Raw genomic sequence first — 12,112 nt, 5'->3', positions numbered from 1 at the left:
AGGAGGCATTTGAATCATGTACGGATTAATAAGAGACATTTTAGTTTGAAAAAAACAACGCCCTCCGTTCTTTCTCTCTGTCTCCCCACCTGTGTCTTTTTCTTTCTTTGGGACTTAACCGATTCTTAGATTTCTGTGGTTAAGGCCCAGTACCGCCCAGGGTGAATCTGCAGAAGGCAGAGGCTCCCACCTGGCCGGGTGGTAAGACCTGGTGTCAAGTTATGGCTGCTAGTGTGATTATTGGCATGGGTATAAACAAGTTGGCCTAAAGGAGAGAAGTTTGCTTGTAACAGAAGCCATGTTGCCGATAGGTCCTCAAAGTAAGGCTTCTTAATAATGGTAATGGGACATTTGGCTTGGCTGTTCTCATAGAGAAAAAAAAAAGATGTACTTTATACCATAAACAAAATCAATACTAGAGAGATGAGATCTACACACAAAAGGGAAAAACCACAACACTTTCAGATGGCAGTAAGGTGAAGAATCTTTGCAACCTCCACATGAGGAAGAGCTTCTTAAACCTGACACAAAAAGGAAAAGCTGTAAAAGAAAGACTGATACATGTGACTTTAAAGAAGGAAGCTGTGCTCTCTGAAACCAGTTCTGCGTGTTCATTGGAAGGACCGATGCTGAAGCTGAAGCTCCAATACTTTGGCCACCTGATGTGAAGAGCTGACTCATTGCAAAAGACCCTCGTGCTGGGAAAGATTGAAGGCAGGAGGAGAAGGGGACGACAGAGGATGAGTTGGTTGGATGGCATCACCAACTCGATGGAGTTTGGGTGGACTCCGGGAGTTGATGACGGACAGGGAGGCCTGGCGTGCTGCAGTCCATTGTGAGGATTTGTGAGCCCTGAGACCGGGACCTGGATTTGTGAGGCCCTTGGGGGTACTCGTCACCAGCTCTGGTCACCGAGGTGACACAGCGTGACGTCCCCGGGGCTGACTTCCGTGCCTGAGCACGCCTGTCCACACTGGGCCCTGCCGCCCCTGTCTGTGGACCTGATGCGTCTTTCCTCTGCGTTTGGGTCTGAATCCCCCAGGGGCTGGAGGGGGCCCTGCTCGCCTCGTGTTCTCAGCCTGGGTCGCCGCCCTGTGACATTAGGAGTCCTCCTGTGCAGGGCCACATGCCCTGGACTGGCAGCCTCGGGCTCCCGGAGCCGCCGGCAGGCATTTTAGGGGTGGAGGCACGTTTGTCCTCTACGTGGCCTCATCTTGAGGTCCCGCCTTGATTCAGGTCCTGCCCCCTGCTGTCCTGTCTGCTACCTTCTGCGAGGAGACCTCTCACGTCTGGGTCTCTGAGATCCCCCTTTTGGAGTGAGGAGCGCGGAGATTGCTGGTGGCGTTCAGCTGACGGTGGTCTGTGGAGGAGCTGGGAGAGGTGGGCCATGTGTCCGACCCCGCGGGCTCTCCTGGCTTCACGCTGCCGGCGCCGGAGCTGTGCTCCAGCCCCGACAGCCCCTCGGCAGAGTCAGCCTTCAGAGGGTTTTACACGGTGATGCCTCCCGAGAGGCAGGACACTTCCTCTGCCCTCACGCCGAGGTGGAACAGTCTTCCCGCGCAGCTTTCCTGTCTGACCTCGCTCGGCAGGGCTGGGAGGATGTCCGCGTGGGGCTTGGACTTGCCGTGTGTGAAGCACAGGCTGGTCCAGCCCGTGGACGGAGCCCAGCAGTCCCCGTCCCTGACCCGGCAGCTCGTGTGTGGGGTCCGCCACGCTGAGCAGAGAGCTCCAGGCCCACGATGCCGCAGAGGCCTCCCTGCATCCTCGGGAGGGTCTCCAGGACTCAGGAAATCCTGCGGGGTCTCCTCAGGGTCGTTATGTTTGTCCTTGGATTTTGAGCGTCTCCAAACACACACCAGGGTCATGGGATAATGCACTCGGAGGCCATGAGGTGACGTCCCTTTGGGGTGAAAAGCAGGGCTTTGGTACCGAGTCAGTAGACCTGCTGTTACTTGCTTTTGCCCCAGTTTGTAAGCTGGCCCGAGGGAGCCGATGGCTGCTCTGGGAAACCAGTGATTTCTCCCAAAGTCAGCAGCGAGAGTGACCACACGCCAGCGTCTGTGATGATGCCCTTATTACCACAGGCGTTCACACCCATTGTTGAAGCTAATTTTACATCCCAAGTGTGATTCCTGGACGTCTTCCCAGCGTTTCCTTCTCATCTGTGAGCAAACGTGGTCTGATGGCAGCCTATGCCGAGTGAGGGGCAAGTGTGGTTCCGGTTCTGCCGCCTTTGCGGTCAGAACACAGTCGAAAGGTAAACTCATAGGAAACGGTCCCTCTGGCTGTAGGAGCCTGGCCCGGTGTTTTCCCGGGAGTGGGTTTGCGAGTCTTAGTTCCCTTGCCTGTCCCGAGAGCGGGAGCAGCCTGCGTGCTCTCTGCGGGGCCCCCGGGCTGTGTCTGGGAAGACGGTGAGCCGCTCTTCTGGCTGTACTGTCCTACTGCTCGTGGTCGCTCCAGAAACGCTCCATGCCTATCAGCTGGCTGTTGAACAGGAGGAACCCACGACGGCTCGGCCAGACGCCCGCAGGCTAGAAACTGGTGTTTGCTCTGTTGGAGATGCGAGCTGGTTGGGTTGTTGTGCATGGGGTCTTTTCTTCTGAAGTTCCGCAAATCAAAATAGAACCTGTCTCCTTTAAAAGTGAGAAGGACACATGCGTTCCCATTGTCTGCAGGGAAGGGCTCCTTGCAGACTCCGCGTGTGAAATACTTCCATTGAATCGCGAGCAGTTTCTGAAGCCAAATGCTTTCTCTGTCCTCCAGATGGACTTTCTGGCCGAGACCAGCCGGTGGAGCTGCTCAACCCTGCCCGCGTGAACCACATGCCCAGCACTGGTAAGTTTACTCCCCCAGCCCTGCTGGGCGCCTCCGAAGGGGTGTCTGGGGCTCCACGGTCCTGGAGGGTATGGAGAGAAAGGGGTGGGGTCTCAGGTCCAAGGTGGGCAGGTGCTCTTTCCTGGGGTAAAATAGGGGCTGGTTTTTAGATGTGAGAGGGGCGCGGCTTGATGCTACTTAAGTGGCAGAGAGTGCCGGGTCCCCTGTGTCCTGAGCTCCAACACGGTGTGTTCTTCCCAGAGGCCAGAACTGCTCGTCTGGGGTCTAACTCCAGGCCTCGCAGGAGGGAGCCCTGCACTTGAGCTGGGGACACCGCGGGGCAGGTCTCACTGGGTCCAGGGCCCCAGACTCCGGGGAAAGTGTCCTAGATGTTTCTTGAAGCAGCTCTCCTTCTGCAATTAGCAAACGCATCGGCTGTGATCAGGAACTTCCCCTTCCCTGCGTGAGGCCTCTGCATGCCATGCCCTGGGCAGTGTTTTCCCAGCCTGCACGGCTGTGGAAGCTTTTCTTTCTCCTTCTTGTAAAATGTTTACCCTCCATCTGGTATCCTCCGGGATTTCAGCTCGGAGACTGGATCCGCTCCTCTCGGGCCCCTTGGCCTTACGGAGAATAAAACAGGCCCCGTGAAGGCCTGGGGTGGATGTAAGGGAGCCACTGTCAGCTTTGAGGTCAGCACTGCCGGGCCTGGCTTGGCCGTGTCCTGAAGGCAAGGCCCCCGTCCCTGTGGTTTACGCTCCGTGGCACCCCTGGACGCCAGCCTGCCTGCGCCCACTGTGCCTGCTGTCTGTGTGGGCAGGGCCGGCTGGGACGAGGAGGGGCACGCGGAGCCCCGCCTGTGGCCGCACCTCCCCATCCAGCTAGAAAGAAGTCGAGGCCTGAGCTGGAAGTGTCACAGGAGAGACTCCTTCTTTCTCAGCGGCTCTCGGAGGCCTGCCAAGCACTGTCTGTGGCGTCTCCCCCGACACACAGCTCGGGCTGTTTGTCTGCAGTGCTCCTCGAAGGTGCCGCGGCCCCGGGCTAGCGCCCACCTGTCCAGCAGGTTCTCTTGTTCACCGAGGATGCCGGGGCAGCGTGGGGGAGGGCTGAAACTAGCAGCTGGCAATGCTCCTCTGTCCTGTCTGAGCCCCGCAGAGTCAGCAGGGCGGCTTTTTCCCTTTCCCTGAGTCTGTCTGGCCAGGGCGGCTTTGGTTTAAACCCCGAGTCCTTGTGTAGCTCCGGCCTCTCCAGGCAGTTTCCTGCCGCTTGCCCAGGTGTGGGTGGAGGGGGTTTCAGTAGCTTGACAGACTGTGAAAAGGTGGTTCCCAAGTGAGCCAGAGAGTGGGCGGCTCCCCGTGCGCCTCACGGCTCGGGAAGCACATCGTGCTGGTGGAGGCTTCATGCGGGCCTCCCAGCTCCGTGTCCAGACACGGACCCCAGTGCTGGGTGGGGGGGGGGGGTGGGCCTGGGATCCTGGGGACCCGCCGCCTGGGTGACTTCAGGCCAGCTGGCCAGTGTCTTGGTTTCGGTCCTGGACGGGTGGTCACGTCGTCTCTGCAGGACTCTCAGAGACCAGGCCTGAGTCTGATTCCCGGTGGCCCCAGGTAAACGCCCGGCGGCCGGATGCTGAAGACAGCGTGGAAGCACGGCCATGGCGGTGCCAGCTCTGCTCCCAGCACAGCCCCTGTGATCTGCTGCCCCCTTCTCTTTCTTTCTTTCGGGGAAGGCCCCCACTCGAGAGATGGCATGTCGGGGAGGGGGCCCCAGGGTACGGGAGCCATAGCCCCACACCTCCAGGTTCTGTTGGTCAGAGTCAGAGGGTGACCTGTGCTCGCTGGTGACCCCGCGGGTCGGTGTGCGCAGTGTGGCCCTAAAACCCAGAGAAGAGGCCCCCGTGAGCACCTGTCTGCAGGAGGAGGGGCGCCGGGGGGGCGCCCGTGCCGCACGCTGGCCACGGAGTCGTCGCCGTGAGCTCCGCCTCAGAAGCTGCTGAAGCGAAGGGCATTCTTTAAAACTCGGTTTTCAGTCATTCTAAGCACTGTACTGGAGAAGGAAATGGCAACCCACTCCCGTATTCCTGCCTGGAGAATCCCCTGGTCAGAGGAGCCCGGTGGGCTGCAGTCCATGGGGTCCCAAGGAGACATGACCGAGCACACACTCACCATTAATATAAGCACTGTACAATATGTTCAACAAAGAAATAGGAATCTCAGCCTATAGAATAATTTGAAAATCAGTGTTGACACTTTCTGTCAAGCCGCATCTAAATAGAATATTTATTTATTTTTGGCTGCGCTGAGTCTCTGCTGCAGCGAGCAGGGGCTACTCCAGTTGGGGTGTGCCGGCTTCTCATTGTGGAGGCTTCTCCTTGCAGAGCACGGGCTCTAGGCGCACGGGCTTCAGCAGCTGCAGCACGCAGCCTAGATCGTTGTGGCTCACGGGCTCGGCTGCCCCGTGGCATGTGGACTCCTCCAGGACCCAGCGATCGAGCCTGCATCCCCTGCTTTGGCAGGCGGATTCTTAACCTCTGGCCCACCAGGAACGTCCTAGAGCCACATTTTTATGATTCGGGAGTAGAGACATTTTCAGGTGTGTTTTTAAGTCAATCCCAGTTTGCCGTCGCGCGTTTTCCTTACGGTTGAGTTTAAAGTACTCTTTTGACACTCGGCGGTGTGAAAACAAACTGTATAGTCTGCAGGGATTACTCCAGCAGTCACTGTGGGAACTTGTTCCCGTGAATGTACGCCTTTTACCGTGAGTGGGCAAGTGCCCACGTGGCCCTCCCCACCTCCATCTTGTGCATTTCTTGTCTCTTCCTGGCTGTGAAAGGCAGCCCTCTCGACAGCCTTTCTGACAATGGTTCTCTTTAAACACAGTCTTACTTCAAATAAGAAAAGCACGATTCATCCCTTCTATTTGTGGGCCATCTTGACTCAAGACTTGAGATCATTCTTACAAGAATCTCTCTTTCACTAGAAACGTTTGTATTGTAGACTGCACAAGTTAAAATGCTCTTTGTTTTGGGGTTCCTTCTGATTTCTCCACCTTCCCGCTTAACTTTTTATATGTTAACAAGCCTTTCCTCCTTTTTTGCATTTTTTCCCCTTGTTTTAAAGGTTTTAGTTGTGAATAGTTATAAAAGGGGGGAAAACATATAACCGTTTGCCTCCCACTGGGTCCTAACAGCACCCCCAGTACTGTTCTGTGCTGTGTGTGTGTGTGTGTGTGTGTGTGTGTGTGTACACGCTCATTTGTGTCCAACTCTTTTGCAACCCCGTGGACTGTAGCCCTCTAAGCTCCTCTGTCTGTGGGATTCTCCAGGCAAGAATACTGGTGTGGGTAGCCATGCCCTTCTCCAGGGGATCTTCCCGACCTCGGGATCTCTGTTGGCATCGTATTTCCTCATTTTTTGGATGAAGTGGAATGTCACAGTTGCGGACGAGGCAACACCACCTCCTCCCTCCTAGGGGGGTTGTCCTTTCCTTCCTGGTGGGGACTTGGGGTGCAGGCAGAGTGGCGGGCACCCTGCGAGCTCCCAGGAAGCTCACAGTTTGGTGGGGAGAGACGTGGGACTTGAGGGCGGAGGAGGAGGCGAGAGCTGGGCCTCTAGCAGAGAGCTTGCATGCCCGCTGTGCCAGGGGACTCAACAAGTACTTCTGTCCTTCATTCCTAAATCACTTTCATCTGTTTTTGAAAGCAGCATGCTTTTTCCTGATTATAAAAGCAGCGCATGTTTAATCTAGAAAAGAGGCCTCGTGGTGGGTGTGTGGGGTGCTGGCTGCAGACCCGGCAGGCGAGCTCCCTCGGAGCCGGACTGTGGAGACGCTCCGCGCCTCGATGGGTGCGGGGGCTGGAGGAGAAGACCCTGTTCCCGGGTGCAACGTGGAGGAAGCAGCCCCGGGGGCCACGAGAGGCTCGTCTGGGCACACGCTGTGGTGGCCCCCAAGGGCCCTGAGCCCTCACTGCCCGCTCCCCAGTGGAGGCGAGGGGCAAGCTGGCTTCCCCAGGGTCAGCCGGCAGGTTCCCCTGCAGGGGCCGCCTCTCAGAGAAGGCCGGGGACCCCTGGGCCAGCCCAGCTGCTAGGACGAGGTGCCTACCACACAGGAGCCTCGCTGTGGGCACCGTGGCCCTCACTGTAAACGTGCGTTTCCATCAGAGTTCCCGAGCTTTCCTTTCAAGGCTGTGTAACAAGGGTGTCATTTTTTAAAAGAGAATTATGGAAACTTGAAGACACTACCGAATCTCTGGAGAACTTACCCAAACCCGTTTTGAATAAGTGAGATCTGGCTCCAGCCTCAGAATCCCGAATCTTCCCAAGTGTCGGACCACCGCCCCGTCAAAGGGTTGTTGAATCGCTTGACCCTCTCCTCGGGTTTTGCAGCAGGGACCACTGGAGGCTGGCCAGAAGTCAGGATGCCTCCCAGGCACGTCTTGCCGTTCTTGTCGTGAGTTTGCTCTGGCGAGAGGAGAGGCGGGGCAGGTGCCGAGGTGAGGACGCACGTGGCCTGGGGGAAGCTGCTGGCGCTGCGCCTTCCCCGTTCATCCCGGGATTGTAATCCCTGCAGCAAAGCCTCACCAGTCGTACTTCCCGTGGGCCCTCCTTTCTGTGTTTTTCCCGTAAGGCTGGGCTCCTGGGGCCGGGATGGGGCCCAGGGAAGGCCTGATGGCCAGCTTCGGGGCCCCCATGGCTGCCGCCTGCTCAGCGCGGGAAGGGAGAGCGGACTTCGGCTTCCTCGTCCTGGGTCCATCCTGACGCTGCTCATCTCTGCTCTCCGCGGGCCGGGGAATTGTCCCCTCTGCTCGCAGCCTCTCACATGGCACGAACCAGGCTGTCTTTTGTCCCGTTTCTTCTCCTTCCTCCTCCCGGTTCTGGAGGCTCCACCTCTGCCCTCCGCTTTGGGGCTCCGTGGTAAGGAAGCCGGTGCAGGGTCAGGGCTGGCCCAGCTGTGTCAGTCACTCAGTCGTGTCTGACTCTGCAATCCCATGGACTGTAGCCCACCAGGCTCCTCCGTCCATGGGATTTCCCAGGCAAGAATACTGGAGCGGGTTGCCAATCCATTCTCTAGGGGATCTTCCCAACCCAGGGATCGAACCCGGGTCTCTGACATTGTGGGCAGACGCTTTACCGTCTGAGCCACCAGGGAAGCTTAGTGGCCCAGCTGATGCAACACCTGGGGCCCGGGTGGTGGCGTCTGCTGCCTCCCCGAGGCCGTGTGTCCTCGAGCCACCAGCACGTCCTCTCTCAGCCTGGCAGAGTGTCGGGGGCCCAGAGCGCAGGTGGCTGGGAGGGATGAAATGCTTCCCATCCTTCTCTGTTCGCTGACCCCCGGCTCATTGGCACCCTCGGGTCTGCCCATCCCAGTGCCCCCCTCCTCAGCTCTGCTGCCGTCTCCAGCCTGACTGCGGCCCCCCGCAACCAGCCCAGAGGCCTTAATGACGCCCCCGTCCCCCAGGACAGCTGTTTAAAACGAAGCACAACCAGCCGGTGTAGAGAAGCTTAATAACAAAGCGCTTGGAGTTACGTTGAGCATGAGGCGTCGCACCTGCTCGGTCTTTTTCTTTGAATCACGTCTGAGGCAGGCCTGCTCTCTGCTGCACTGAGTCCAGACCTCCAGACTGTTTCATGCCCACGTAGCGCACGGGTCTGCCCACAGAGAGGGAACTCTGGTTGCCGCAGACCCGCTGGCTGGTCCGGGCCTCCCTGCCGATGGCAGCGCAGGTGCATGTCTGGCTTTGAGCGGCAGCCATGAGAACCCCCGCAGCTCAACCACCAGCGGCCACGCCACCCTCAGCGCTTGGGCCGAGGGAGTGCTCCCTGGAGCCGCTGCCTGCCTGGGGACTGAGCTTCCGAGAGAGGAGGGACTCGGGGCTCAGCGCCCCCCGCTCCCGCTGGAGGCCTCGCCCCTGCGTTGGAGGAACACTGTACGGTGGGATTTACAGGCGAGCAAGTGCATACCTTCCCGGTGGTTCTTCACGGGAGAAAGCCGTGGGTTCTGCGCCGTGGATGGTGTCTCCAGAGGACAGACAGGCGTGTGCTGGCATTTCTGCCTCTGGACCTAAATCCAGCCCCTCCTCCCGCCTCCCGCTGTTACTTGCTGCCTTTGGCCTTGACAGTCGGTCCCCAGGGCCCCGAGCAGAGCCGAGAGCGTGCCTGCAGCTGCACGCCCATGGGGGCAGAGCTGCACCCACCGTGCTGTCTGCACCATCGCGCCTTTTATGGATCCCTCGGTTCCGAATGGGCTGGTCGCCTGCGGACCCAGCTGGGTCTGCAGAGAAGGGAACATGCGCCCTCTGGCTCTGCCGCTGCTCCTGGGACCGCTTCCCGTGTCTCTTTTCCTGCTGCGTCCTTTCTTCTGGTGTTTCCCAGTTACTTTCGCTCGCGTCTCACCAAACCAGGTGCTGCTCTGGTAGCTTTGGGAAGCGCTTTCCCTCCCGACCCTGAGGCCCGGCCCCCTTGTCTGCTGAGGTCGGCTTCCTCCCTGAGGGACATCCAGGCAGGGGGGCCACCCTTCTCTCTCTATTTTTAAAAACATTTATTTATCTGGCTGCACCAGGTCGTCGTTGTGGCAGGTGGATCTGTTCCCTGAGCAGGCACCGAGCCGGGCCCCTGCGCTGGGAGTGCGGGGTCTTAGGCGCTGACCGCCGCCCTTCTCTCTGGGACGGCCTTGCTGGCTGGCTCCCTTCTCCTTGGGCAGCAGGTTCCCTGCAGGGTCCTGCCATCTGTCGGTCTGGGTCTGCCTTGTGATGACGGCTTTCCTGGCCTGTCTGCTCCCCTTCAGGGCAGGGCACCTGGAGACCAGGGCCCCCTGCCCTGCTCAGGCATGTCTTCCGCAGGGCTGGGAGGCGGGCCCAGGCCGCCCGTGTCGGTGGGCAGTGCCGTCCCCGCGGCACCCTCGCCCTCCTGGAAGAGGAGTCTCCAGTGCCCCGCTGTGGAGGGTGCGCAGGGGTCTGGGGGGCGCCCCGTGCCCTCCTGAATCCCCGAGCTTGGGTTCGGTCTCTGGTATCTGGTCTGATGGTCCCCCTTGTTCACGCGTGTGTTTTCTCCTAGAACCCTGTCCTTTCTGGCTTGCCTTTCAGCTGCAATTGTGTATCTGATTTTTTTTTTAACATGCACACAGCTTTAGTGGGCTCTGGAGGGGTGTTCTGTTTGCCGTCTTTAACCACCCCCCAACGCCGTGACCCTGGGTGCCCCGTCCCAAGCTGGCTGCTCAAGCCCTCCTCCCGCGCCCCCCACGGCCGCCCCTCCAGGCCCGCTCTGCCCCGGCCGGCGGGCGGTGGCCTGGCTCCCAGCTGTGTCCTTTCAGCTTGCTCAGTGCTGGAGGGAGGAAGATAAAGGCCTCCCCAGTCCTGGGTGGAACTGGATTGTTTGGCTTATTTATGTTTATCACCAGCTGTCCCACCCCATTAGGTTTGTATTGTGGTTGTTGCCATAGACGCCCTGAGCTGGAAAGAGCCTGCTGGGCGCCCGGAGGAGGGGCCGGGAGCCATGAGGATGAGAGGGCCCGGTTCCGCAAGGCGGCCCGAAGGCGGGCGGGCAGGGCCTCGGGCCCCAGGTGCCCCTGACGCGGAAGCGGCCAGCGCCCACTTGAGCCCGGTGGGGGGAGGTGGGCCACTGTCTGTCTGTCTGCCTTACAGGAAAAAGTGGGGGCCGGGCGCCGTGAGCCTGCGGTCTCACTGGTACAGAAACTGTGGCGTGAAACCTGGTGTCCTCGTGGTGTGTCTGAAGGTGGTTATTAGGCGGAAGACACGACGTCGTTCCAGCTCAGGACTTGGGCGCTGGGTGCCCGCCTCGTGCCAGGAAGGGAGGGGGCGTGCGCACGTCATCGGCGGGTAGAGCGCGTTTCGTCTTTCTGTCTCTTTTTTTTTAACCAGCTTTTCTGTTCTGTTCTTGGGGCTGCAGGGTATGAGTGGGTTGTGGCCAGAGTCTGTGAACCCCTTACGTGTGTCTAAAGGAGTGTGTTCTGCCAGGGTGAGCTCTCGTCCACGTCTGACGTTGTCCGTTGGAAAAGCGCTCACCCTTAACCCACTTACTTTTTGGCCTTTCTTCTTGAGGTAGGTTATGGAGCTCTCTCTGAAGACAAGTGCAGATATTTTGGTAAATTCCAACTTGTTGGATTCAAGTTCTAGTTGATAATGGCTAATCTGTAGCCTTTGAAAACTTTGCTGCTTCTTTTTTCTTTGAAAAAAGTGACACATTTACAAGTGTTTTTCATCTGGAGGTGTAGAGTTTTTCAAGTCATCTTTTTGTCATTGGTTTCTAATATATTGTATTATGGGTAGCGAGTACCAAGCCTCTGAATTTGTCTGAGCGTTTCTTTATGGTCAGTGTTTATGACTCTTCAGTATGTGCTTTAGAAGAGTTGTGTTCTCTAGCTGTCAGACGCGGGATTCTAAATACGGTCATTAAATCCTACTTGGTGGCGGTGGACGGTATAGGGCACGAGCAGATGCTAGAAGGTCACCAGTGCTGCGGAGGAGGAGAAGCAAGGAAGGACGGGGGACTCTTGTGGGGAAGGGTCTCTGCAGTTTGAAATAACGGGGTCTGGAAAGGCCCACGGTGAGGGCCGGCTTTGGTCCCACTCACCCACTCGCTCATCCCCTCCACAGTGATCGTGCTTCCCAGATGTCCGTCAGCACCCTTGGCGCTTGGGACACATATTTATGAGTAAAGCCGAGATCCCTCTCACTTGTGGAGCTTACACCGTGGGCCGGGGGGGAGCTGGCGTGGACGCAGGGACAGACTGAAGCTGCCCTGCGTGGGGAAGTGGGGGACTCGCCGAGAGGCAGGCAGGCCGTGAGCGATGCTGGGGAGTGGACGGGGCCCCAGGGTCTCAGCTCCGAGCATCGGGAAGGCGGAGCTGCCGGGAACCGATATGGGAGCTCCGGGACAAAGCCGCCCACGGGGACGGTGAGGGCCGGGGTGGATCACGGGCGTGCCGGAGAGGGGCTCTCAGAGCCCCCGTTGGAAGGGGGCTGGGCTGGGGCTGAGGACCTGGAGTGGCTGCATGGGGCCCGCGTGGATGTGACGTCTCCGCGGGAGGGGCCTGCGCGGCGCCTGCGTCCTGGACGGCGTCTGTGGTGTCGTCCCACGGGCAGCGTTCCCGCCCCAGATGGTGCTTGCGGGACAGACTCTCCCAGCCAGGGACTCCACGCTGCGGACCAGGCCGCCCACCGCCCTCATGAGGGCTTGGCATCCCTGCGCTGGCACCACTGCTGGTAGGGGCGGCGGGAACCACGGTAACGGGCACTCTGCCAGCCGGCCGGCCCCTCAGCCGTGACCTGTGCTGGACGCTGCAGAGGC

At 59.0% G+C, this 12,112-nt stretch overlaps 1 protein-coding gene across 6 annotated transcripts in view; it reads left to right on the top strand.

Moving 5' to 3' along the window:
• The window catches only part of HDAC4 (histone deacetylase 4), a 284,862-nt gene that overhangs the window by 142,444 nt on the left and 130,306 nt on the right, over positions 1 to 12,112 (top strand). For all 6 annotated transcript variants that reach the window (XM_065917180.1, XM_065917179.1, XM_065917181.1 and 3 more), the window contains one exon: positions 2,764 to 2,835. In XM_065917180.1, coding sequence (XP_065773252.1) covers positions 2,764 to 2,835 — 72 coding nt within the window. The remainder of the gene's footprint in view (positions 1 to 2,763; positions 2,836 to 12,112) is intronic.

This window comes from Muntiacus reevesi, chromosome 1, assembly GCF_963930625.1.
Source record: "Muntiacus reevesi chromosome 1, mMunRee1.1, whole genome shotgun sequence".
In the NCBI taxonomy this organism is placed as follows: Eukaryota; Metazoa; Chordata; class Mammalia; order Artiodactyla; family Cervidae; genus Muntiacus; species Muntiacus reevesi.
This window is presented reverse-complemented; position numbering and strand designations above follow the sequence as displayed.